Below are 27491 nucleotides of genomic sequence, written 5' to 3' on the forward strand. Positions count from 1 at the left end.
TTTGGGTGAATAATGATTTTTCAACTTGACAATTGTTCTAAACATATAAATTAATATAAATAGCTTACTTTATAAAATATTAGTATTAAACTTGAGAAGATCTGAATGACCCGCAAGAGTCGGTTCAAATTTAAGCATTTTTAGTGTCTTACACATGTCTAAATATTTTGAAGTTCGTAAGTACGTGTCACACGTTTATTGGCCATCAAGCCACCAACATTTCCACTATTCCCCCACATTCCATTGGGGGAGAGTGGTAAGCGCACCGCCCTATATTCCTCTTTGCCACAAAAAATTCACATACATTCAACCTCATGTTAGCATATTTAATTTGAAATATGTTAAAATTTATTCATTTAACTTTGTGTAGATTAAATTTTTATAATACTTATAAATTTGTCTAGTTAAAATTGAAGTGAGATTAAAAAAATAAATATTTGACAATCAGTGGATTTATGATTAGAGTCAAATGAACATATTGAATTTGAGTTTTTTAAAGTGATTTTATAAATCTTAAGAATTTAATGGTGGGTGTCCTTCTCAAGGAACTTATAATAACAATATTAAAAATCTTTAAAGATATTAGACAAACAGAGAAATATACTTATAAAAAAGCGAACCTAAGTATATATATACCTCGAGCATGCGTTGATCTCATATATAAAACCCCTTGAACTTAAACTATGATTTAATTCATAAATTGAATCAAAATGTCCATTTTGAGCCGCATGTTAGGATGAGATAGGAGAAATGGTTTGAACTGATAAAGTCGTAATGACTCTTTTAATTGTAATATAAATTTATTAACGAATTAACATTCTATAATCTTGGCCCAAAAAAATAGAAAAATAAAAAATAAAAAATTAGTTGTAGGAAAATAACTTTTTCCGATTCTTCACCAATTTTTTTATATCTAATTTAATTATAAATTTAAGTATAAAACTTAATTTGATTTAAACTATTCCAATATTTCTATTAATTTTTTTTATCAAAATCTTTTAAAAAACTTCTCTCTTATTCCATTCCCCCATCAAATTTAATTACATTTTTTTTTTCAATATTTCATCTTTTTAAATTTTCATCTAATTTAAATTTGATAATTTTTTTAATGAATTCTTAGTTTGATAAATTTGATTAATATTTGATGAAATTATTTTTAAATTTTTAATTTTTTTAAAAACAAATGTACAAAAAAATTAAAGAGATAAATGTGACTCAAATAAATCTAATTCAATAAATTGACTTTTTTCTTAATTACCAAAATAGGCCTAAATACTCTTTGGTCATATTTGATTCACATTACTAATAGTGAAATATTAATAATCTTATCAAATTAGTGTGGTATTCACTATCTAAGTGAATAAATTATCTATATTGGATTAATAATTCCACCCGTATTCCATTACTAATAATCCTACAAATTTGTTAGATTAATTATCCATTAGATTAATAATCCTAAACTAAAATATTAAAACAAATATAGATAATTAAGTCCACGAATTAATAATCCCAATTCTATGTGCTAATTCATCCAATCAAACATGCCCTTTATGTACATTGTTAGACCCCATTAATAAGTACCAGATCTAACCATCCAACCACGAGTTTGTGATTAAGTGACTTACTCACCGTTGAGTAAAGCTACGAAATTCGACTAGGATTGCTCCCTAATTTGAGTTCCGACAACTGCAACACCTTGTGACTGATAGTAGGCTTCTATCGTGAGCGGAGATTAGTCCAGATATGTGTTGAGCTTGCCCGGACACCCACGAAAAAAACACACAAAAAAAGAAAAAAAAAGAAAAAGAAAAAAACAACGGCAACAACAACAATCACACATACATCGCAGATGTAGATGATAAAAACTCTATCGTGCGTGCATCTTCTCTGCAACTTCATTCCCGGAGACCGCAAATGGAAGTCAGGGTGAAATACACTCCCTAAAAACAGAAGAAGAAGAAGAAGAAGAAGAAGAGAGATAAACACAGGGACACAAACAAACAAACAAACACGAATCTACCTCTTCTCTCTCTTCTTCCCAATTCAATTTCTCTCTCTTATTCCAATTTACTGATATACCCATATTCGATCTCTGCGGACCTTAGGGTTTTAGGATTTGATGATTTGATTTAGAGCTTGAAGATTATATGTATATGTATATATAGGTTTAGTGAGGAATCATCATGTTGAACGGCATGGAGAGGGCAAAGCTCGCGTGGTCTCGGTTGCCGAATTCGGAGGATGGTGAGGTAGACGAGGTTGGAGTCTCGAAGAAGATTGATGGAAGCAGCGTCGAGAGTCTCGACTATGAAGTTATTGAAAATCATGCCTACAGGGAAGAACAGGTCCCCAATTCTACTATCAATTTCAATTTAGCTTTTTATATATATATACTTGCGATGTGTGCAAGCGTGATGCATTTGTAATTGTAGATTAAAGTTTTTTTGGCGATTTTATGAATTAGGAAATTTGAAAACTGTTTAGCAGTTACACCTCGTTTGGATCGAGTGATTTGGAGAGAAAATAAAAGAAAAGAAAAGAAAAGAAAAGAAATAAATTTCTCTTTGTTCTAATCACTTGTTTGGATTACTAAACAGGAGAGAAATGAGGAGAAATATAAAGAAATAGAGAGAAATTTATTCATCTCATAACTTACTTTTTGATTTGGAGGGATTGGGAGTGGAAAGAAATGGGGAGATTGCTAATTTTTTATATTAGAAAAATTGTCCATCTACCTACAAAAGAAGTAAAAACATAAAAGATTATTTTGGTAATAGAAAGCATCTCCAATGGGCTCTTTAGAAGAGGTTTGTTGGCTATTATAGCTAGTCTCGTCTTATTTTACTTCCTCCAACGGGCTAGCTACCAAACTAGCCATTTTAAAAAAAAAATTTCCAAGCTAGTTACATTTGGAGACCCATAGGAGGCTCTTTAAACAGTTTGTGTGGTAAATATGTAAAATAAAGAGTAAAGTTGGAACACATAGATAAAAAAGTAGTCAGGTAAAATAAAGAGCATTCCTTTTTTGTACTTTAGCTAGTGAAAAATAAAGAGTAGCATTGGAGTTGCTCGAGTTTATTTTCTTTTCTTTTTATGTAGTCTATCCAACCAAGATTGGAGAGAAATCACTAACTTTTATTTTCCGTTCTTTCCAACTTAACCAAACAAGAGGGAGAGAAATCACACTAATTTCTTTTCTTGTCTTCTCTCTTCTAACTTTAACAAATTGTTTCTTTGCTTTTTTCTCGCCTAAATATCCAAACAGAGTGTTAGTTCTTGGAGTTTTAGACATTGATAAGGCATTCTTTAAAAGCAAAATCCCATGACGAAGTTTCAAGTTCTGAGTTATGTAGTATAGATAGTGTGGATATATGTAATATGTTTGTCTGCGAATGTAGAATACTTCTATTATCTGCTAATTTTGTTTGATTTGCTATTTGAGATCTACAGGCACAGAGAGGAAAGCTATATGTTGGATATTATGTCGTAGTGAAATGGTTCTTTGCGTTGCTCATTGGCATAGGTTAGTAGGCTATTATCTCTTTGGCCTATAATTTGCCATTTCTCTTTGTCTAGAATTCAATTTGGTTTATGGTGAAATGTGATCGGTAGCTTAGATTTATGATCTGTTTGGATACATTTTTTGTGAGTATATTTTCTGATCTTGGAAGTAAAACAAGCCTCAAGACATATACTGAAAAAGAAAATTTGTAAAAGCCTTAAAAGCCAGAGAAAATATGCTTGTTGTAGGTATAAACATGAAATGCGACCAAACGTGCACCCTATTTTCTTGTTACCCTTCAACTCCAAATTGTTATGGAATGCATTGTGCCTGGGGAAGAGGTTTGCTAATAACGTACCTAGATTGAGAATTTAACTGTAATTTAAACTGAGAAAGAGTAGTTTTGGTGATGCCAGTGTTGATTGAGAACTAAAGTATATTTCTGAGTGAAAAAATCCTTGATAGTTACCTACTGGAATGCACTTAAACTGGTAAAAGGCAGGTTTATGTTTCTGTGCACGTTTTCTTTTAAAATTAAATTGAAGAAATTTGTGTCATTTTTAGTTGGGGAAAAAGTGATGGGTCGTTACACACACCAAAAATAAACACTTAACTATACCAAATTCTTTCAGAATAATGGCAAGTCCAACTATTGATCTACATGGACAATTGTGAAATTAAACTAATTTAAATGCTAAATTCTTAAATTAATTTTGATAAAAGGATTGATGGATTATAAACTAATAATAATTAAATTAAACAAAGCAAATAAACTAGCAATTATAACTAAAGATGAATTTATTGATTTGGGAAAAAACCTAGGGTAATGAGTTCACCACTAGTTGTGTAAATAGCGTTTCAAATTGAAATCAATTATGCTACGGTTCGAACGGAATAATGCTTTGCAAGTACAAGTTCAAAGCATTTAACAAGAAAATCATCACGTTCAATATACGGGTACGAACCATCTCAAGTAGTACGAATCGTTCACTCTAGACTAGCGACACGACTCGTCCCTCGTAGTATGGTTTGTTTCATACCTTGAATGTGAAAGAATAGAAAACTATTTGTAGAAATTTAATGTATAAAGAGAAATAGAGAATTGTATTATTGATTGATTTATATTGATATCAATTACAATGATTCATGATTCCTATATATAGAAGAGGGTGAGTGTGTAGTAGGTAAGGAGTAGGTGAAGTGGAGGTGGTAGTGGTGTAGTGGGTTAGGTTTAGTGGAGTAGGTGAGGTGGTAGTGGTGTAGTGGGTTAGGTTTAGTGGAGTAGGTTTAAGTGGGTGAAGTAGGTGGAGAGTAGGTGGATTTTAACAGCCCCCCGCAAACTCAAGGGGGATAGGAACTAACCAACTTGAGTTTGGAGAGAGTAACAAAACAAGAAAATACATAAAAATAAAAGAGGATAAGAGACACTGTATGGTCGTGTCAGACCATCGGTGAAGACACTGGATGGTGGTGTCATAACGTTGTAGAGGACACTGTATGGGGGTGTCATAACCATGTAGAGGACACTGTATGGTGGTGTCATAACGGTGTAGAGGACACTGGATGACGGTGTCAGACCGATGTAGAAGACAGTTTATGGGGTCATGTCGGACCGTTGTAGAAGACAATGTTGTGACAGTTGTTGTGACAGTTTACGGAGTCTTGCTGGACCCTTGTAGAAACTAACCGGAATCAATGTCGGGACAGTTTACAGAGTCTTGTCGGACCCTTGTAGAAACTAACCGGAATCAATGTCGGGACAGTTTACAGAGTCTTGTCGGACCCTTTAAGGAGCTAACCGGAATCAATGTCGGGACAGTTTACAGAGTCTTGTCGGACCCTTAAAAAGTCGCACCCTCAAAAGGTGTGCCCAATCTTTCAAAAGGCGTGCCATCAAAAGGCGTGCCCAATCCATTAAAAGGCGTGCCATCAAAAGGCGCGCCCACTTCATCAAAAGACGTGCCCGACAGAAAGCGTCGAGCCATCAAAAGGGGCGCCTGACACGCGGCGATGCATGTGATTGACAGAGCGCGTGTCGGCCTCGTCGTCTCTGTCTTTATAAACCAAAGCGAAGTCTGAGGCTTGGAAGCATAACAAACCAGTTGAAACCTCTTCGTTTTCTGTAACATTCTGTAACCAACCCTTCTCTGAAACACTCAGCAACCCAAAAACATGGCTTCTTCTTCCCGTTCAGCTACCCAGAACATAGCCTCTTCTTCCCGTGGTCTGCTCACTCTCTTTCCCGACCTCAACGAGTCAACAAGAGAGATAACTGGTGCGGTGGCCTGTGAACCTCAACCAAACACCTTTGGTTTTGCTCCGTTGAACTTTCCGATGCGGTCGGTGGAGCAAAAAATGGCAGTGCAAACGGATATTGAAGCTAATCAGTATACATTGAAGTCCTGTGTTGAAACTATGACTGCGGTCATAAACTTGTCGCACCGGCTGCAGAGTAGGACAAATGAGGTGCAGCAGTTAAACGCCCAACTGGCTCTGCTCCAACGCATGTATAAGGATGCGCGAGCAGAGATAAGTGTGCTAAAGGCGGAAAATAAGGAGCTGAAGCGGAAGGCCACCGTTATGTTCCGATTTGGAGGTCCGCCATATGCTGTAGTGGAGGAGCAGGGTGGAGTGATCGTGCCCAGTGGAGTGGGAAACACGGAGGCAACACCGTCAAGGGCCGCCCAGGACGGAGGCAAGAAGAAAAGACCGGCGGAATAGGCGAAAAAGTGAGGTCGGTGGGTGGCCGTCTGCAGAAAAGAAAACAAATCTTGTGGTGTTGTGGTTTGTGTTGTTTTTTTTTTTGTTTTTTTTTTTTTGTTAAAATTGTGATCGGGGTTGATCCCTGAGATGAATAAAAGATGGTTTGGTGTGCAAAACTATATGGTATGAATGGAATTTGAAAAAGATTAAAAAATAATGTGAAAGAAAAATAAAGAAAGAAATAATAAAAATATATTTGAAATCAAAATGAACGATGGGGGAAATAAGGAAAGTGGTTTGGAGAAAATAAATAAAAATAATGGATTTTGAAATCAAACGGAGGAGAGAGAGGAGACAAGCCCATGTGAGAGAAAGAGGGGAAAAATGATAGCCGATGCACCCAAAAATAATCTAGCTGCTATCCACAGGCGCTTAGGGGAAGGAAATGGTAGCAAGAGACGGCCAACACCATATATGGCTATAGCAAAGAAATGGAGTATCAAGCTCAATGGGCTAGGATTTAGACCAGAGAGTAAAGCCACTGGTCCTGTTGAACACACACCTCCAAGGCTCAAATAATCAAAACATGCTTCACGCATTTCCTTCCTTGCTTGATCAGGAGATGCACAAAACACCTTATACAGGGCTCTAGTCATTCCTCCACCAGTTAAAGGATGACGCATGTTGAAAGCATCACCTATTAATAGTGCTCCAGGAGTAGGGTAAGGAGCAGTGATGGGAAGGTATGTGTAGAAAATAAGCGGAATAGGTTGAGGTCCGGCGGGCGGCCAAGGCGAGGTTGCCGCCCGCCGGTGAAACGAAAAATACTAAGTGCTTAACCTTGCTCTGATACCATGTAGAAATTTAATGTATAAAGAGAAATAGAGAATTGTATTATTGATTGATTTATATTGATATCAATTACAATGATTCATGATTCCTATATATAGAAGAGGGTGAGTGTGTAGTAGGTAAGGAGTAGGTGAAGTGGAGGTGGTAGTGGTGTAGTGGGTTAGGTTTAGTGGAGTAGGTGAGGTGGTAGTGGTGTAGTGGGTTAGGTTTAGTGGAGTAGGTTTAAGTGGGTGAAGTAGGTGGAGAGTAGGTGAATTTTAACACTATTGTATGGAAAATATTCAACAATCACAGAAAGTCGAATACTTGAAGAATTAATGGAAAATATATATATGAAACTTCTAAACACCATACAATTGTTCAAACCTTTACATAATTAAAAATAAAAAAGAAAACCTAATTACATGGCTGGAGTTTCATCAAAACCCTAGAAAAGATGAGCTTAGCCACTCATGGAGGAGTGGGAAGAGGTAGAGGGAGAAGCACCGTCCATGGAATAGCAAGCTTGAGGAAAATCACCCTTTCTCTCACCCTAGCCTCCATTTTTGGTCAAATAAAATACGAACCCTAAGTTTGTCTAATTTTCTTCATTTTATTCTCAGCAAAATAGACTGAAAATTTCACGCACATGTCCCTAGGTGGGCTGCCCGAGTGCCCATTTGGGCCGCTCAAGCGGTGGTGGGCCGCACATGCGGTGGTTTGGCTGGCTTAGATTTTTCATTTTTCGCTCGGAGAATATGTTTTTGCTCACTTTTTGATTGAATTTGAGTGTTACTTGCCAAATCTGTACAAATGCACAAAACACATCATCTCTATTAAATAAACAATATTGAAAGACTAAAAATGTAACTTCAGTGGCCTCAATGTGGTACTTTTCGACCTATATCAAAAAGTTACATGATGTTGTGCTTATGTTATACACTTGTTGGTAGGTATTGGACTAGGCTTAAAGCTGAATAGAAAGGAAAAGCATGGATACAACTACAAGATGCAAATATATGACTATATGGACTTTTTCACATGAAAAATTCTAAAATAAAGGGCATGGATACATCATGATAGGGTTATTTATAAACACAAAAACATACATATGCAAATTATCAAGTAATTTTGTGATAATATATGTACTTTACAAAATATATATATTTTTTAGTTTTTTATTAGTCTTTTTTCATAAAAATGTGTTGTGTGGGTATCAATTAGATACCAAATTTGACTTGACTTATCTCATTGTATCCCAATCCTTCTTCCCCCTAAGTAGTAATCCAAGTTTTTGATAATTTTGTTATGTTTTTCCTATTAATTGTATTCTAATGTTGCATTAGAAATATATGAATCTTTAAAATATGCTGAATATGTCTTGGTGTATCCAAGGAGTAAGTTGGAAACATTTGGAAAGCTAGAACTTTTCCATTTACGTAACAGTTATTCATTTTGATTTAATTTGATGAAATCAAATGAGTAAGCCGGAAACATTTGGAAAGCTAGAACTTTACATTTACGTAACAGTTATTCATTTATAATTTTTTGTAAGTGCAGGAATGTAAAATTTTTTATTGTTCCAGCTTTCCAGTTGTTTGTAAAATGCCTTATGTGGCATACTTTTAAGCTTTCTTTCAACAGCTTGAAGTGTTCTTAAAAGTACAATCAAGGGAAGAGTCCATGCAGTATTTGCATTTGCTAATGCCATGTTGTGAATATGTTGCTTATAAAACTGTGTGTTGTGAATGTGTTAAATTGTGTATTTGTAGATCTATGGGGTTTGTGTGGGACCAAGGTGACCTGTTGTGCCGTCACAGGACAACTTCTCTCTCCAATAATGACCGGGTAAAAAAAATCTAATCAATGTGGAAGCAACTTATGGAAGTGAAAATATTATCATCTTAGTCCTATGAATTGCCAATATTTTGGAAAAATGTATGATAATGAACCAATAAAATTTAGACAGGAAAACTAAAAGACAAATGTTGTTATGGTGAATCATATGGTACAAGCACGAATAGCTCTCCATAAATATCTAGAAAGGATAGTAAACTCTTCACTTTAAAGTAAGTATACTACTGGTGAACATGTTTTAACATTTTCTTTTGATTGACAGTATAGATTAGTTTTGAAGAAGACTTAACTTTTGTATGATTGACGACATATTTTCCATGTTTTAATATGTCTGGTGGTGAATTCATTTTACTTCTGTGGAGCTTTTTGCTTCAAAGATCAGCGTTGAATGGTGATTTAGTTGTTAATTTTCTGTAGAAATTTAATGTATAAAGAGAAATAGAGAATTGTATTATTGATTGATGTTTGTAATTGTTGAATTATTGAATGCTACAATGATTCCTATATATAGAAGAGTAGGTGGTAGTAGGTGGTAGATGGAGTAGGTAAAGTGGAGGTGGTAGGTGGAGTAGGTGAAGTGGAGGTGGTAGTGGTGTAGTGGGTTTAGTGGAGTAGGTGAGGTGGTAGTGGTGTAGTGGGTTAGGTTTAGTGGAGTAAGTGAGGTGGTAGTGGTGTAGTGGGTTAGGTTTAGTGGGTGAAGTAGGTGATAGGTTTTAACAGCCCCCCGCAAACTCAAGGGGGATAGGAACTAACCAACTTGAGTTTGGAGAGAGTAACAAAACAAGAAAATACATAAAAAATAAAAGAGGATAGGAGACACTGTATGGTCGTGTCAGACCGTTGTAGAAGACCGATGTAGAAGACACTGGCTCGTGTCGGACCGATGTAGAAGACAGTTTATGGGGTCATGTCGGACCGTTGTAGAAGACAGTTTACGGAGTCTTGCTGGACCCTTGTAGAAACTAACCGGAATCAATGTCGGGACAGTTTACAGAGTCTTGTCGGACCCATAAAGGAGCTAACCGGAATCAATGTAGGGACAGTTTACAGAGTCTTGTCGGACCCATGAAGGAGCTAACCGGAATCAATGTCGGGACAGTTTACAGAGTCTTGTCGGACCCATGAAGGAGCTAACCGGAATCAATGTCGGGACAGTTTACAGAGTCTTGTCGGACCCCTAAAAAGTCGCACCCTCAAAAGGTGTGTCTAATCTTTCAAAAGGCGTGCCATCAAAAGGCGTGCCCAATCCATAAAAAAAACGTGCCATCAAAATGCGTGCCCAATCCATAAAAAGGCGTGTCATTAAAAGTTGCGCCCTCAAAAGGCGCGCCCACTTCATCAAAAGTCGTGCCCGACAGAAAGCGTCGAGCCATCAAAAGGTGAGCCGGAGACGCGGCGAGGCACGTGAGCGACAGAGCGGCGTGTCGGCCGCGTCGTCAGTGTCAATATAAACCAATGCGGAGGCGGAGGAAACCAAACCAGACTGAAACCTCTGAACTGGTCATTCTGAAACAATCTGTAAATACTCTGTATCCAACCCTTCTCGGAAACACTCAGCAACCCAAAAAAACATGGCCTCTTCTTCCCGTTCAGCTACCCAGAATATGGCCTCTTCATCCCGTGGTCTACTCACTCTCTTTCCCGACCTCAATGAGTCAACAAGAGAGAGAACTGGTGCGGTGGCCAGTGAACCTTAACCAAACACCTCTGTGTTTGCTCCGTTGAACTTTCCGATGCGGTCGGTGGAGCAAAAAATGGCGGTGCAAACTGATATTGAGGCCAATCAGTATACTCTGAAGTCATGTGTGGAAACCATGATTGCGGTCACAAACTTGTCGCACCGGCTGCAGAGCAGGACAAATGAGGTGCAACAGTTAAACTCCCAGCTGGCTCTGCTCCAACGCATGTATAAGGATGCGCGAGCAGAGATAAGTGTGCTAAAGGCAGAAAACAAGGAGCTGAAGCAGAAGGCCACCGTGATGTTCCGATTCGGAGGTCCACCATATGCTGTAGTGGAGGAGCAGGGAGGAGTGAACGTGCTCGGCGGCGTGGAAAACACGGAGGCAGCACCATCAAGGGCCGCCCAGGACGGAGGCAAGAAGAAAAGACCGGCGGCATAGGTGAAGAAGTGAGGGCGGTGGGTGGCCGACTGCAGAAAAGAAAACAAATCTGTGGGTGTTGTTTGTTGTTTTTTTGTTTCTTTTTTTGTTTTTTTTTTTTTTTTGGGTGTAAAATTGTGATCGGGGTTGATCCCTGAAATGAATAAAGCAAGTGTGTTTGGCAAACTCGAATGGTAGGTGTGGTAATGCAGAAAAATCAACTGGAATGAATTTTTTTTTTTTTTTTTTTTTTTTTGTGAATAATAATAATAATAATATTGGTATCATGGAGTGGGCGGTGGTACAAAAATATTGTGTAGAAAAAGAGGAAAGATGAGAGAGAGAGAGAGAGAGAGATTGGTGGCCATAGTTCTGATTGAAGTCAGCTAGTCCAAGATAATCATCAAATTGCCACTGTGGAATACTTCCAGCTGTGGATCCTCCAGCCAATGGCAACTTACTTGGTTGAAAATCCCCAACCCCAGCAACTTGGACAGGTGATACTTTGTTATACTGACCAGTCAACAGCATTGGGGTACCCTTTCTAGACACAGAATGAGATTCTGTTTCTGAGATTTTCTCACTAGATTGTGCCTTCCCTGAGGAAGCAGACACACCAGGTTCAGTGGGTTCAAGCCCTACTTTCACTCCTGTAAGTAGAAATCTCCGATGACCAGACACAAAGGTATTTGCTGTGTGTATGGCAACATCACATTTCCGACACAGTAAAGCTCTATCCTCGAGACAAAAGAAATAGCCAACTGTCTCCTGACAGATGTCACATTTGGGCATGGGAGAGGAAGAAGCAGAGAGAGAAACCCTGGTTCAGATGAGATCTATCAATAGTGGTGAGAGAGAGGTATGTGTTGGAGGTTTCAATTGGTTGAGGTCTGGCGGGCGGTTAAGGCAAAGTTGCCGCCCGCCAGAAGGCGAAGAGCACCAAGAGCTTAACCTATAGCTCTGATACCATGTAGAAATTTAATGTATAAAGAGAAATAGAGAATTGTATTATTGATTGATGTTTGTAATTGTTGAATTATTGAATGCTACAATGATTCCTATATATAGAAGAGTAGGTGGTAGTAGGTGGTAGATGGAGTAGGTAAAGTGGAGGTGGTAGGTGGAGTAGGTGAAGTGGAGGTGGTAGTGGTGTAGTGGGTTTAGTGGAGTAGGTGAGGTGGTAGTGGTGTAGTGGGTTAGGTTTAGTGGAGTAGGTGAGGTGGTAGTGGTGTAGTGGGTTAGGTTTAGTGGGTGAAGTAGGTGATAGGTTTTAACATTTTCATATTCTTATCCACGTAGAGAGAGAATATTGATTAGCTACAGAATCATTTTTTCTCCTTATTGTGGTGGATCAGAGACTTACTGTTTAGTTGGATTTTCATTGTTCACAGCTTTGGTTTTACTTCCCCTTTCGCTCAAATATATGAGTTCTTTGGGTTGTTTTCAGGCACTGGATTAGCTGCTGTCTTCATTAACATTTCTGTTGAAAACTTTGCTGGATGGAAGTATTCATTGACTTTTGCTATAATTCAAAAGTCATACATTGCTGGATTTGTGGTATATGTATTGATCAACTTGGTTTTAGTCTTCTCTTCTGTATTTATAATCACGCAATTCGCACCAGCAGCAGCAGGATCTGGTATTCCTGAAATTAAGGGTTATTTGAATGGTAAGTTGTACTTTTCTGGCCTTTTCTAGTAAGTTTTCAATCTTCCATTAAAAGAGTTGCATATTGTAAGAGGTTGCTGATATTCATTTAAACATGCAGGAGTTGATACCCATGGTATCCTTCTTTTCAGAACCTTGATTGGAAAGGTCTGATGCCTTTTCTTGGCTTTCTGTTGCACTATTGGGGATTTATGCATATAAATGTTTCACATTTATCACGTTCTTTGTATTTTGAAGATATTTGGAAGCATCGGTTCGGTAGGAGGTGGTTTGGCTCTTGGGAAAGAAGGTCCTCTTGTTCACACTGGTGCTTGCATTGCTTCACTCCTTGGACAAGTAAGGCCATAATGCTTGAATATATTGTATAATGTATGTAATTATCCAGGCAACTAAGTTTTACACCATGTTTTGGAAGTAAACTTGCATGATAATAAGTGATAACTATGCTTGAATGAGACATCTGCATCCCTGAGGTTCAGCAAGTGAAGCACTCCAGCCCACGATTGAATTTTTTTTGGATAGGTTATTTAAAATTGTCTATAATAAATGTTTTTCCACATTCTTACTTTTCCCGTGCACAAAGTCTTCATAGTGGGATATCAAGGAGAGTGCATATGCCAGATTTATACTTCTCATCTTTAAAGGAGAGCATTAAAATTTAAATAATTGAAGATGCTTGTGCATAGTGTACCTATTTTTATATCATTTAAACAGGTGAATAACATTTGTGTTAGGTTTGATTCTTGTTTTTCTTAAATGGTGGGTACATTGATTCAATGCTTCTAAGGATTTCTGTGAAGAAGCTGCATTTGTATCAATGAATATTTCTAACTGATAGCAGAATTATTGTCTTTTTATATCTTTTCTTACGTCGGGTGTATGTTTCATTGGCACCAACCCTTCACAATTTGAAAATTGATATTATAACTTGATGTAATTGTTGTGCTATGGAAACTATATTTTCCAGCATCTTTCTTCTTGTTTCTCCTGTGTGAACTGAATTTTCTTTTCCATGTTAATGCATAAAATCAGGGTGGATCAACAAAATACCATCTAAGTTCCAGGTGGCTACAATTTTTTAATAGCGATCGGGATCGTCGTGATCTTGTGAGTTGTTCTATGTCTCTTATGTTAAGATTGTGAAGCTTGTGTACTTTCAGAAAGTTATCGGATTGTGTCATTTGGATTTGTTCACTTGTTTATCCTTTTAGAATTTGTTTATCATGATTGTTAGATTTTGTACATTGTTGAAGTAATATATGGTGATATGATTTGAGTCTTCTTTTTGTAGGAGAGGCATAATTTGTGTTGTGTTTCTCTGTGGGTGTGCATGCGTGGTGCATATTCATTACCAATTTCGGGGATTAACAGATCTACACATCCAAAACCAACTTTTAAGTGTTGCCATGTTACTTACAGGAACTGATAGTTTATGCCAACATATTGTTTCCAAACAAAGCCTGAAAGTGGACAATGTATAAGGAGCGGTCGTTGTAGTGTTTTCTATAGCCTACATTGCTGGTTTTATTCTCATGATGACCTTTCTCAGATAAAACTTAAATCTAATTAATATTGTCCTTTTCCATTAAATTATACAAAAGCAGAGGTATACTCGAGTAAAAAAAGAAGCACAATCAAAGCATATTTTTCTCCCAATTTTGCAGATGATTCATAGTTTAAATTTGAATGTTACTAGTCTATTTTGAAGAGGAAAAGCTTTTCAAGATACTGGTCCGTTTTGCAAGGCAAAATGAGAAACTTTTGAGAGATTTTCTTTGGGAAGGGTTTGATGAGGGTAAGAGGGATCATTTAGTTAGATGGGAGGTTGTTTCTCTTCCTCGTCATAAAGGGGGTCTTGCTATTGGGAACATGGTTGCTAGAAACATTGCCCTCTTGAGCAAATGGTTGTGGAGATTTTCCGAGGAAAACGAGTCCTTATGGTGTTCTATTATTAAAAGCAAGTATGGAATTCAGGCTAATGGTAGAGATTCTATTGTGGTTAGTAGAGGTAGTTGTCGTTCTCCTTGGAAGTCTATCTCTCGGTTGTTTCCAATTGTGTCTCGGTTTTTCTCTATGAAAGTGGGTAATGGGGCCAGTATACGTTTTTGGGAGGATGTTTAGGTAGGGGATACATCTTTTGACAAAGCTTTTCCACTTTTATATCGACTGGTTCAAGCTCGAAATGTTTCAATTGAGTCGGTGGCATGTTCTCATGCGGCACCAATATCTTGGAATTTCAACTTCCTTGGGAATCTAATTGATAGGGAGTCTCTTGAGTTGACATCTTTGTTGACATTGGTTGGTGGGGTTTCCTTAGCGTTATCTCCCGATAAAAGGGTGTGGAATATCAGCTCTTCAGGGGTTTTTTCTTGTAAATCCTTGTTTGATAATCTCATTGATAAGTCTTCTGTTCCTTTGTTTCCTCTCCATATGAAAATTTGAAAAGCGGGTGTCCCTCATAAAGTGAAGTTTTTCATGCGGTCCTTAGCTCATAGAGGTATTATGACCAATGATCTATTCCAAAGGAGAAGGCCAAATCACTATCTTTGCCCTCAATGGTGCGTGATGTGCAAGAGGAGTTCGGAATCAGCGGATCATCTCTTTCTTCATTGCTCGGTGGCTATTCAGTTATGGCAGCGTCTATTTGGCTTGTGTGATGTTAAATGGGTTGCTCCACGGGATTGCACACATATGCTTCTTGTTAAGTTTGATGGGTTCGGCGGCTCTAAGAGAGCCAAGACATTGTGGTCTTGTATTGTTTGTGCTATTTTCTGGATCATATGACTGGAGAGAAATTCATGGATCTTTGACGAACAGGAGGCTGATGCAGATTCTTTGTGGGATAGGGCTGGATTTTTGGCATCTTTTTGGGCCTTTGTGTCTCCGCCTTTTAGGGGAATCCCTCTTTTCTTGATTTCTAGGGATTGGACTGTTGTTTGCAACCCTTAGTGATTGGATTTGCTTGTTTTTTCTCTTATTTTATGTTGGCTGTTTTTTATTTTCATTATACTCCTTTTCTCTGTATGAGGACTTCTTGTCCTCCTATCTCTCTTTTTTAATAAATTTTGTTGTTGATTTTCAAAAAAAAAAAAAAGAATGTGACTGGTCTATCCTGAGGTGTTTACTGTATGTGTATCAGAGTGCAAATTTGCTAGTAAAGTCTCATCTTGATAAATGTTCTCCCTCCATTGACTGCATATATTTGGCATGTACTAAGTTTGCAAACATAGTACATTTACAGTTCATAAATGTTTTAGTAATTTTAACATTTGCATTGTCACATCTTCAGAAATTGGTTGTCTTGAGAGGTGTCCCTGTCTTATGGAGTGGGTATTTAGGAAGGGCATTAGGATGGGGTAGAATGATTTCTTGAATTGCATGACATTTGTGGTTTGAGGTGTCCTTTATCTCTTGCTAGGACTGTGGTGGATAGAGGAACTGCAGTCAGTGACCGCCCAAGTACAAAAGGAAGCCATGTGTTTTGGGACATTGCTTTTTGTTGAGATTTGAATGAAAGGAGTTGGTGACTCTCCTTGGGTTGGTTTATGATTTGTTGAATGTGGGGGAGGGAGAGGATGCCTTGCTTTGGTTGAGTTTGAAGTCTGGAAAGTTTGAGGTGAAATCTTATTATGGAGCTTTGGTTGGCCACAAAGTTTGTTCTTTTCTTTGGAAGGGCAATTAGGGTACAAAGGCTTTCTCCAATGTTGTGTTTTTTTTGTTTGGACAGCTGTGCATGGTAAGATTTTTATCATCGGTAATGGTGTTGCATGTACCGTTTCCTTATTCATTGTTCTCTGGCTATAGAGTTTTGGTTCTTGATTCTTGTTTTGTTTGATATGGTGTGGGTATTCCCTTCTAATGGTGCAAACTTGGAGGGAGGGCGAGAGTATGAAGGAGGAGGAAGAAGGCATAGAGTTTGGTGCTATTGGCTTTGATGTGGGCCATTTGTGGAGAACCTAATCGGACCTTAGTAGCAGGAATCGCTGAAGTTGCTCACAAATCAACCGAAGAAGCGCGATTCTGGGCTTCAGAGGAAGAATCGGAGAAGAATCGTGAGTCTAATGCTAGAGAAACACGAATCTAAGAAGAGAAGAAACTTATCTAGATCTGTCATCCTCACTCTCAACCTCAATTTCTCTGTCAATCGTCTCTGTCTTCTCTTGATCTCGTCGTCTCTCTCCTCTCTCTCTCTCTCTCTCTCGTCTTCTCTCGAGATCGATCGATTGATCTCCTTCTTTTCTCTCTATCTTCTTCTATTCCATTCATCTGTCTCCTTCTATTCCATTTATCTGTCTTCTTCTCCTCTTCTCCTCTCCCTCTCGCTCTCCCCTCTCTTCTTTTATTTTATTTTTGTAAGAAAATAAATAAAACAAATAATTTTTAACAAAAACATTTTAAAATAAATAGATAAAAAAATAATACAAATATTTTAGAATAAATATTTATAATGAATGAAAAAAATATAATAAAAGTATATAATTATAATATTTTAACATATTATTTTTTATACTTTTTTTAAAAAAAAAATTTATAACATATATTTTCATTATCATTAGAGGAAAAAAAAATATAATCTTACAATATGTTTATATATATTATATTATTTAATATATATACAAATGCTCCCTACCAATGATTCTTGGAATGTCTACAATTCCCCGCTCTCGCTCCTGCTTTGTGCAACTAAGAATCGGACGCTATGGTTTGGGAACTTCTATATTTTAATTAAAAAGTAAAATTTTGGCCTTTTTTTTTTTTATCATTGGTCCTCAAATGATGCTAATCCTCTTTGAACCAAATTTTGTTTTCGTAGTTTTTTAGTAGATATGATGTATTTTTTTTTTTCCATGCATTTTTATGGGTGGCATCCCTTGGTGTCTTTTTTTATTATAATTAGTTTACTTTCCATGCAATGAACGAACTCATCATTTTGGTATGTTTACTTTTATACAGAAACATGACTTCTTTTTTATATAAAATAAGTCTGTTTATAAATGCAACATTTTTATTGTAGTGTTAGAACTTAATTTTGTACCATTCACATTTCTCAAAGTGTTAGTAGATGTGTCTCTGCTGGTTCCTTAACAACAGAGATGACGTTACCTATTGTGCTCATTTTTTAATTGATCTAATGGTTTGAAAAGGTAACCTGTGGATGTGCAGCTGGAGTTGCTGCTGCTTTCAGAGCTCCAGTTGGTGGTGTGTTATTTGCATTGGAAGAAGTTACATCATGGTAAGTCGTTTGCTTTACTTAGCTGCTTGTGCATATGTATAATATGAATATGTATGTATGCTTATATATGTGGGTATGTATGTTACTTATTTGTGTTCATTTATTTTGCATGTTCCACAGCGGATGCATGTTGGTACATGTGTTTACAAATATATGCATCTCTGTCCATGCAAACATTTGCATGTGAATGTGTGTTGGCATATGCAGTTCAATGTATGCACACGCACGCACGTGCACACACACACACACACACACACACACACACACACACATGCACACATATTTGTATCTACAGTAGCACATGCACTCATTTGTATGCACGTATTTGGCTAATATTAGTAAGTATACACAGGTGTATTTGTCTACATTAATTATGTGGATTTACTCATCTATATATGCAAGAGTTAAATGTATTGTTATTTGATATTGATTCACATTGAAGGTGGAGGAGTCAACTTATGTGGCGTGTCTTTTTCACTTCTGCCATTGTGGCTGTTGTGGTGCGTACTGCAATGGGATGGTGTAAGAGTGGGAAGTGTGGACATTTCGGCTCGGGTGGTTTCATAATATGGGACATCTCAGGGTTAGAATCTGAACTTTCTTGTCTTCTATAATAACCTCTGGTTTGAGCTCTTTCTGGCTTTCTAACTAGAGTTCTTTTTAGTGGTCAAGAGGATTACTCATTTGAGGAGTTATTGCCAATGGCAGTTATTGGTGTTATAGGAGGTCTTCTCGGTAGGTGGTAGTTCACTAGAACCACATTCTTACTCATGAAAAAGTAAATAAGTCTTGTCAATTTTGATTTGCATTCAGTGTATGATTTGTATATATACATGAATGATTTTTCCCCTTATGCAGGAGCCTTATTCAATCAGCTTACACGTTATATCACTTATTGGCGCCGGAATTATTTGCACAAGAAGGGAAACCGGGTCAAAGTAAGCTTCTGAGTATAATATTGGAGACTGCAATTGGTTGTATTGGTTTATGTTTGTCCTGTGAATGCCATGATAATAGTCTTGACTTTTCCCCCTGCTAATATTTCAGATTATTGAAGTGTGTCTTATCTCCTTGATCACCTCAGTCATTTCATTTGGATTACCCCTTTTTAGAGAGTGCACTCCCTGCCCCGAATCAGACCCCAGTTCTGGTATTGAATGCCCTCGGCCACCTGGAATGTATGGGAATTATGTAAATGTAAGATCTGGAACTGGTCTTTACCTTTCTTTTCAATTATATTGCGTCTGTATTAAGGTTTTGCTTTATAATTGCTTTCTATCTAGTTGGATTTTCATTCAAAATAGATTTCACCTTTTTTTTTTTTGATAAGTTAGATTTTATCTTTTATTAATTACTTGAACTCTGTGTTCTAATTTAATTGTTGCGCAATGGTGTTGTAGACAAAACATTTTGAATTTCTCCAAAGGTGCAACTTATTTGTTTATTTTTATTTCAATTTTTTATTTTATATATATATATATATTTGGGTGTTTGCAGTACTTTGTTCAAATTATTCTCTGAACGCCGTTATCTTTACAAATTGTGGGGAGGGGGTGAAACGAGTTTACCATATGAATCCCCTAAACAACTGGTCTAATTGTACTGCCAAAGGAAGATTCTGGATTCACATTTTTTTGATCAAATTTGTAATCTGCTTTTTAACTCTGAAAAGCAAATTTTACTTCCAATTGCCCTGTTCTATGAAAAGTTGACTGAGTCACAGGTTATTTGGTGATTGTATGGATTCATGTTTTAATGGCACAGAGATGAATGGTACATTCTTACTGCACTTGACTATTGTTGGTATGTTTGTGTTTATGCTGGTGGTCAGTGTACAAGGTTATGATGATTAACTGATTTTTAATTTTATTTTAACTATAACAGTACAGGATAGAAGTGCGGGAATAAATAAAACAGAACAACTAAGGATAGATGCCATGAAGTTTGAAATCTTAGTATCAGGCTTAATTTTTGTTGCAATTTTGTTTTTTGAACTGTATATGACCAATTTAAGTTTGAAAAAGAAAATTATAAATGAAGTGTAGGAACCCTAGTGTTTTAAATTCGCAAGAAACTCAATTAACAATTTTATTATCATCGCTTGTTTTTGCTTGGTGTTTAATATTCATATTTCAGATGTAAGGGGAGTCAATGTATAAGGAAAATGTCTAATGAGGGCCCTGGGTTGCTTGATCCATAAAATTTTGCACAAGGCATTTTCATTGTATATTTGTCCATTTTCATTGGTTTATTCATTGCTATAATCAATATATAGCAAAAACATCGGAGTTGTTCATTTGTATTGTGCTTAGTTGTCATGACTCTCGAGGACGGACCTTGGTGTAGTAGTAAGGTTGCTCTATTGTGAATTGGTGTCATGGGTTCAAACCACGAAAACAATCTCTCTGCGTGGCCTCCCCAGATCCCATAGTGGCAGGAGCCTTGTGCATTGGACTGCCCTTAGTCATGACACTTGAATGTAACTGGCGCTCATTTACCTATCACATATATATAGTAGAACCTTCTAAGACTACAATATGCTTGTACAATATTTATTCTTTCAATCTTTGCTCTTATAACTTTATTAATCCTTGTCATTTCTTGTTCTTGAAACTCATTCAATTTATAGTGGACACCATATTTGAGTCTCCTCCTGCATTAGCCTCTGCTTTTTCTTATTTAATTTTTCTGCCATTTGCAGTTTTTCTGTGGCAAGGACAATGAATACAATGATCTTGCGACGATCTTCTTTAATACTCAGGTTAGTGAATTTTGGCATTTTGGCAGCATTCATCTTTTGTTGCTAGTTCCCGTGTTGTGTTTATGGTCTTCATGTTCTAATAGCGTTTGCATTGCTGGTTGTAGGATGATGCCATACGAAACTTGTTTAGTGCAAAAACAATTCATGAATACAGTGCCCAAGGCCTGTTGACCTTTCTGGTATTGTGCATCTTCACTTAACTTGTGTCTTTTGGTTTTATGTGAACGAAGGTCCCTTTTATGTGAAATATTCTATAACCTAATAATGTGTATGCATTTTCGTATGATTGATTATAATATCTTTCAATTTATGTTTTAGGTATTTCACATTATATGTGAAGTTCTTAGAATCAGTAATTTTAATTTATATGTTGATGCCAATCTATAAATTGTTTCATTTTTGGAATAGCGAGTTTCATATTTAATAGACGTTTGGTTGCATTACCAGTTTTCTTTTTTAAAAACAGAAAGAAAAAAAAAAAAAAAACAAATTTTCTCTCTCTCTCTCTCTCTAGAAAACATAAATAGGTAATATGTATGTTTGGAACCCAAACTGGTTGTATATGGTTTTATATAAATGAAAATAGGTTTGGTTGTGCAAAAACATTTATTTTACAGCTCAATATTCTAACCATGTAAAAATTATATATTGTAAATGAAACACTGTATGGCTCCTTTGTCCTTATTGCACACGTTTGATCATGTAATTGATGAAAAGGGAAAAGGAAGCGAAGCCATTTATTCTAGCTACTTAGAAAATATGAGGAAGAAGAACTCCGAAAATATGGGGAAGAAGGAATATATTTCTGTTATATTCAAAACTTCTTATCTTACAAGACCAAATGACACTCCTTATATAGGAGATATTACAAACATCATTATAACTCATTATATGCCACTTACATATTATATATTACCACTATCTACCACTATCATATTATATACATGCCACTATCTTCCACCAACACCACTATCATATTCTATACATGCTACTATCTTCCACCAACACCACTATCATATGATATACATGCCACTATCTTCCACCAACACCACTATCATATTCTATACATGCCACTATCTTCCACCAACACCACTATCATATTATATACATGAACACAAATTTCCAGCATAGCTTTTGATCAAACACTTCATATGCCAACGAGAGAAAAACTCATATGTGGGTACCACAACCTCCCAAAACAACCCCAAATTTCAACAAGTGGCACCAACAAAGCAAAAGCAATGGTTAAAGCCATCCAAATTAACAAGTTTGATACAAAGCTGTACCTTTTCATTCAAGCTTGCAATCAATAGACATGTCTTATTTACTAAAATCAAAAATGAAAAAAAGTAAAACCACATTGACAGCATTGAATAGAGGTTGCCAACGGGAGGTTGCAGCACTGACAAGTCTGGCCTTTTAAACGATTCTGACTTCTGGGTCTAGGTAGTCACGACAACTTTTTTAAATATATACAATAGTGGTCAACTTTTGGTGACAGTTATTGGGAGGAGATGTTTCAGTTCAAGCTCTAATCAGGTAATCAATGAATGGAGAGAGAGCCAGGGGCTAATGGTGCGATTACTGTTTTGAGTAGGAAATATCCTTTGGCTTAGATTTTGCTGCCAAGAGAGTTTGACATGGGGAATGGCTTCTGCTTTTAAGTGCACTGTTCGTCTGAATGTTTTCTCCTGTTTCCAGCACAAGTTGAAAAACCTTCCTTCTATTTTCACTTCGATTTTGAAAACAGTTTTAATAAAATTGAGAATGAAAACACGGGCCAAACATGTTTTTGTTTTGTGTTTTCTAAAATTTTGAAAACAGCAACACAAAAACAAAAAACAAACCAAAAACTGAATGGGCCCTTATTTTGTCAAATTGACATGGATGTTTGTTTTTCATATGTGCCTATAGTGGTACTTTTTTTTTTTCTCTCTTTCCCAATAACATGTATATGAATAGTCCACGATATCAGAGGTGGAGTTGCTTCCCTATAGACTTTATCATTTTCAACATTTAAGAATTTAGTTTTATCTGTTTTTGGAATACCTTACCAAGTAAGGCCATCCAATTATGTTTTGATATTTATTAATGGACTGTCAACCGTGAATGTAAAATAACTGAAAAACTGTCTCCATAGGGCGTGAGATAATTTTATTATTCTTTTGTGAGTTTAATTGAATTCTTTCTTCTTATTTTTTTGTGGTGATTCTCAGGTTATGTTTTATACCTTAGCAGTGGTGACATTTGGAACTGCTGTTCCGGCTGGTCAATTTGTTCCTGGAATTATGATTGGATCAACGTATGGTCGTCTTGTTGGCATGTTTGTTGTCAGCTTTTACAAGAAACTTAACATTGAAGAGGGAACGTGAGTAATTGTTTCTTTTATTGTATTTTATTTACAAGTTGTCAATCACCTTTTTATTAGAGCTTGCATATGCATTTTATGCATATTGTTGAATGGCATGTTTTTTGAGGAAAAATATGTTATTGTTGTTGAGCTCTAAAAATCAATGAAAAAGAAAAATTATTGATGGTGGAGATTCAAACAATTCTTGAAAGACTTTGGAAGTTAAATAAAATATTGATTTTTTTTTTAGTAAAACTTTAAGAAATTATAAAATATATGCTGAACAATCTATAGTTAAAAGTATTGGAATGTGGACAAAACAATTGATGGTGGGGTGCAAAGTTGGCTAGCATGCAAAGAACATCCCTTTGTTGCACTAAGCATGACATCCAAAGGTAGTAGATGATATTTAAACACATAACGAACTTGCTAATACAAGTTCACCAAAATATTATTTATTACACATGGGATAGAACATTAATTTGAAGCATGATGGGTGAATTTTTTTTGATAACCTAAAACTAATGTGTGTTTAAGTATTTAATTTATAACACATGGGATAGAACATTATTTTGAAGCATGATGGGTGTATTTAATTTCTTTGCCAAGTTCATTAATTTCTGTAGACTAACATATGCAGAGTATTTATTATGATTCTTTTCCTTTTTCAGAAATATAATTTTCTCTCAATTGTAGCTCCCATCTCCAACTCCTTGCCCCAAATTATAACTTTTAGAGATATAATATTTTCCGTACTTAATCTTTTTTCTAAAGTATTTTCTGTGAATCTTGGTGGAATTTTAGATATGCTTTACTAGGAGCCGCTTCCTTCCTTGGAGGTTCAATGCGAATGACAGTCTCACTTTGTGTCATTATGGTTGAAATTACAAATAACTTGAAGTTGCTACCTCTTATCATGCTTGTTCTCCTTATATCAAAGGTGTGTTACTAAAACTTTTGCGAGTTACACCTAGTTAAGCCATGAAACATACTCAGTTTTTACACTGCAGGCTGTTGGTGATGCTTTCAATGAAGGTCTGTATGAAGAACAGGCTCATTTGAGGGGCATTCCATTACTTGAATCAAGACCTAAATACGAAATGCGGAAAATGACGGCAAAAGGGGTATGCGGGAATCGAAAGGTAGATCTCTTTGAATGCTTTCAAATTCCTTGTTTTTATGACTTTCTGCAACCTACATGAGGCGCCTGAACCAAAAGCCCTCTTAAATTGGAGCCACTGAAATTTAACGAAAAGATGGTGTTTCTGGGTTGTGCAGCCTTTCAAATGGTTGGCCATTTCATAAAATTGGCTTTCAATTGGAGAATTTTTATTTTTATTTTTATTTCCATTAACCTTGTAGTTTCTCCTTAAAAAAATGGTAATTTTGATGTTTTAAGTGTTTATTATTTCAAAATGTGCACTGTATCTATCAAAAGTAGTCCTAACCAAACCACACTTTGGTTTCACTTGCAACATTAATGTGACTATACATAACCAAAAACGCATGGAAATGTTGCGTGCTGTGTTGTGTGGCCTTTTCTTAAATGTCATAATTTTCATCTCTTTGTTGGCATCCCTGTTTCGGCTTATGATTTGTTATCTCCCTAACTTTTGACAGGTTGTTTACTTACCTCGTGTTGTTAAGGTTGCGGATATAGTTTTTATTTTGAAAAGCAACAATCACAATGGCTTCCCGGTAAGTTAAAGCTTGTCCATTACTCAGTTTCTTGTTTAACGTTTATATGATATGATCTCTTAAATAATGTTCCTTGTTTTATTGCCATCCAGGTGATAGATCACGCAAGAAGTGGAGAAACACTTGTTACTGGACTAATGCTTCGCAGGTAGACCATAATGAATCTGTGTAGTTTGTTAACTTCCATTGCATTTACTAGTTTCCTTTTGGTGTTGTATTCAGCAGATTTGGTTGAAAATTGAAAGTAACTCAGGCATTTGATTTGTAATGCAGCCATTTATTGGTACTTCTGCAATCTAAGGTAGATTTTCAGCACAGTCCTTTGCCCAATGATTCCAGAGGTGGTTCTTTGCCAATCAGGTAAGTGAATGCTTGACATTAGTTCCAGTGTTACCTATTAAGTTGTGTTCTATAAAATCAATGAATCCTCTGAATTCCAGGCACAATTTCAGTGAATTTGTAAAACCTGTTTCGAGTAAAGGGATTTCCATCCATGATATCAATCTAACTCCAGATGACTTGGAAATGTACATAGATCTTGCACCGTTTGTAAACCCCTCCCCCTACATTGTTTCTGAAGATATGTCTTTAACAAAGGTGACAATTTTAGCATCCATTATATTTTCGTATTTGCATATAGTTATCTTGCATGAATGGTGTGTGCTTTTAGAGTGTCATGTGAAGAAATGTTACATTTTGGACAGGTTTATAATCTTTTCCGTCAGCTAGGATTAAGGCATATATTTGTTGTTCCCCGTGTTTCTCGTGTTATTGGTATGATTACCAGAAAGGACTTGTTAATCGAGGTATTGTTTCAGCTGGATTATTTCTTTCATGTTAATCTAAAGGCAATAGGCTATGATGATTAAAAAATATTTATGTGTTACAGGATAATGAGGATTCAGCTACAGTAGAGCTCCAATCAACTAGTGTAAGGTCTCTATGCTGCTTGACCCATATATGTCTTGTCAACTTTCTTACCTCGCCTTTGAACTAATGAATTTGATAGGTTGAGAGCTAGAGCTAGTTATTGTTTATGTGAATAATATGACCCATTATTTAGTTTTGCTGTGTAAAAAGACATGCACTCATATTTCTTACGTGTTCAAAATAATTCATAGGAGCTAGATTTTGTAGATAGATGTTTACAGGTGTTGCCAAAAAGTGTTTTTTGGTCCATGACAAGTCAATAATATGGTTGTCTTGATCATATCCAGATTGCTACCCAATAACGAAAAGGAAAGTACCCAATCAGATGGACAAAGGTCTTTTTGAATTTTATTTCATGCAAATCTCGGTTTCGCCTTTCATGCATGACTTCTACTTTTTTTCTTTTTTTTCTTTTTTTTTTCTTCCGGATTTTATTTTGGTGAATTGTCAACGAGTCGCTTTTTTTCTTCTACCAGTTACTTCTTGACAGTGATCAACAAGGTTTGCTAGTTGGCTTTGAGTGGCTTTTGGACATTCTCCAATAAACTGTGAAAAGAAAGAAGAGTTTTTCTTGATGAGTTCATTGATATGATTGCATATATATGCTGAGGCTACTCGTTACTCTGTCTTTGCGTTTGAAATACTTCTCAAAATTATAATGCACTGAAAGTTGAAAACCATAAAATTGTTTTCAATCGTAGTTTGAATTTTATTATGTATTAACTATAGCTTGAAAATGTGAAAATTCTTTAGCATTACATTTTAACATGCACTTGTACTTTCTGCCAAGAAGATGATCCTCCTGCAGTAATTAGGTGCAGCTTTTGGGTCTTGCATTTCTGAGTATACTAATTTGAGAGGGGATTTGTGAAGAAAAATGGAATTTTCTTTTTCCCTTTCCCTTAACAAATTTCTCCTCAAATTCTTGATCCAAACCCAGCCTAATGCTCCATGTCTAACACTAAAGAAAAATATGAGAAAGTTAAAGTGTAGTAATGTTTCACCCCATTTTTCCATTTGTTTCAAGTTTCTCATCCCTCGTTTTTCCCCCCCTTTTTTTATTATTATGTTGGCAGAGAACATCAACGTAGCAAATTATCGGTACTGAGGAATGCAGATGCAGAGATCCCACTACTTAATGGTCTTCTGGCTCAAGATCACTCCTCCAGTTGAGGCCGTCTGATATTTTGGGACAGACCAATTCTTTCATCTGTGTCCCCTATCATTATTTTTTTGTTACCGGAAATCTGATTTTGTCTATTCTGTGATCTTTGTAAATCTTCCTAGGGCATATGATTTTTATTTGCTGTGTTGTTTATTGGGTGTTTTGGCATGTCAGCAGCTCATGGACCACACAGAAATATCTTGTATTTTATACAATCAATACGACAAGAAGTTATAAAGTATTAGTTAGATTGTTTGAGGAAGTTGTACGATGAACATGATGCTCTTGGTTCTAACTAAATATGCTACATGCATTTTGAAATGGGGCAGGAAAAAGTTCATTTTCTATGGTCAGGCACAGGCAGGTAACTTTGGTTAGTAAAAATGGTACTTCGAGTTTACTACCTTTACACATTTGAGCTTACAACCTTTACACATTGTGTTAAAATAATAGCAATGATTGAGGGCCACAATTTTTGTGGCTCAAATAGCTCGAAATTGCTAAAACGACGTCGTTTTGAGTACAAAACTATTTCAAAATTGTCAAAACGACGTCGTTTTGAGTACAAAACTATTTCAAAATTGTCAAAACAACGTCGTTTTGGCAATTTTGAGCCATTTGAGCCACTAAAATTGTGGCCCTCAAACATTTTTCTTAAAATAAATACTCTTTAAAGAGCTTTAGGGATGCCAAG

General features: G+C 36.3%; 1 protein-coding gene and 1 long non-coding RNA gene across 3 annotated transcripts; both read left to right on the forward strand.

The window, feature by feature from the left end:
* Window positions 1–27059, forward strand: CLC-D (chloride channel D). Of its 2 annotated transcripts, none has more exons than XM_028253143.2 (23): window positions 1–2345; window positions 3451–3523; window positions 12440–12661; window positions 12761–12807; window positions 12898–12996; window positions 13693–13767; window positions 17805–17893; window positions 18336–18476; window positions 18558–18628; window positions 18752–18831; window positions 18941–19090; window positions 20595–20654; window positions 20759–20833; window positions 22871–23022; window positions 23809–23944; window positions 24015–24146; window positions 24625–24702; window positions 24795–24850; window positions 24976–25062; window positions 25143–25299; window positions 25407–25508; window positions 25592–25638; window positions 26709–27059. In XM_028253143.2, the coding sequence occupies exons 1-23, from the start codon at window positions 2184–2186 to the stop codon at window positions 26803–26805; spliced, it is 2388 nt and encodes a 795-aa protein (XP_028108944.1). In that variant the 5' UTR covers window positions 1–2183; the 3' UTR covers window positions 26806–27059. The 2 variants fall into 2 exon arrangements, with proteins under 2 accessions (XP_028108944.1, XP_082733644.1); XM_082877518.1 differs by having other exon boundaries at window positions 25592–25633.
* LOC145794983 (uncharacterized) lies at window positions 9406–9618 on the forward strand. The gene is made up of 2 exons (XR_014335018.1): window positions 9406–9513; window positions 9556–9618. It is a non-coding gene; the product is annotated as an uncharacterized LOC145794983 (long non-coding RNA).
* Window positions 27060–27491: the final 432 nt, after the last annotated feature.

The sequence above is a fragment of the Camellia sinensis genome, chromosome 7 (genome assembly GCF_055761805.1).
Source record: "Camellia sinensis isolate YWXY chromosome 7, ASM5576180v1, whole genome shotgun sequence".
NCBI classification, from domain to species: Eukaryota; Viridiplantae; Streptophyta; class Magnoliopsida; order Ericales; family Theaceae; genus Camellia; species Camellia sinensis.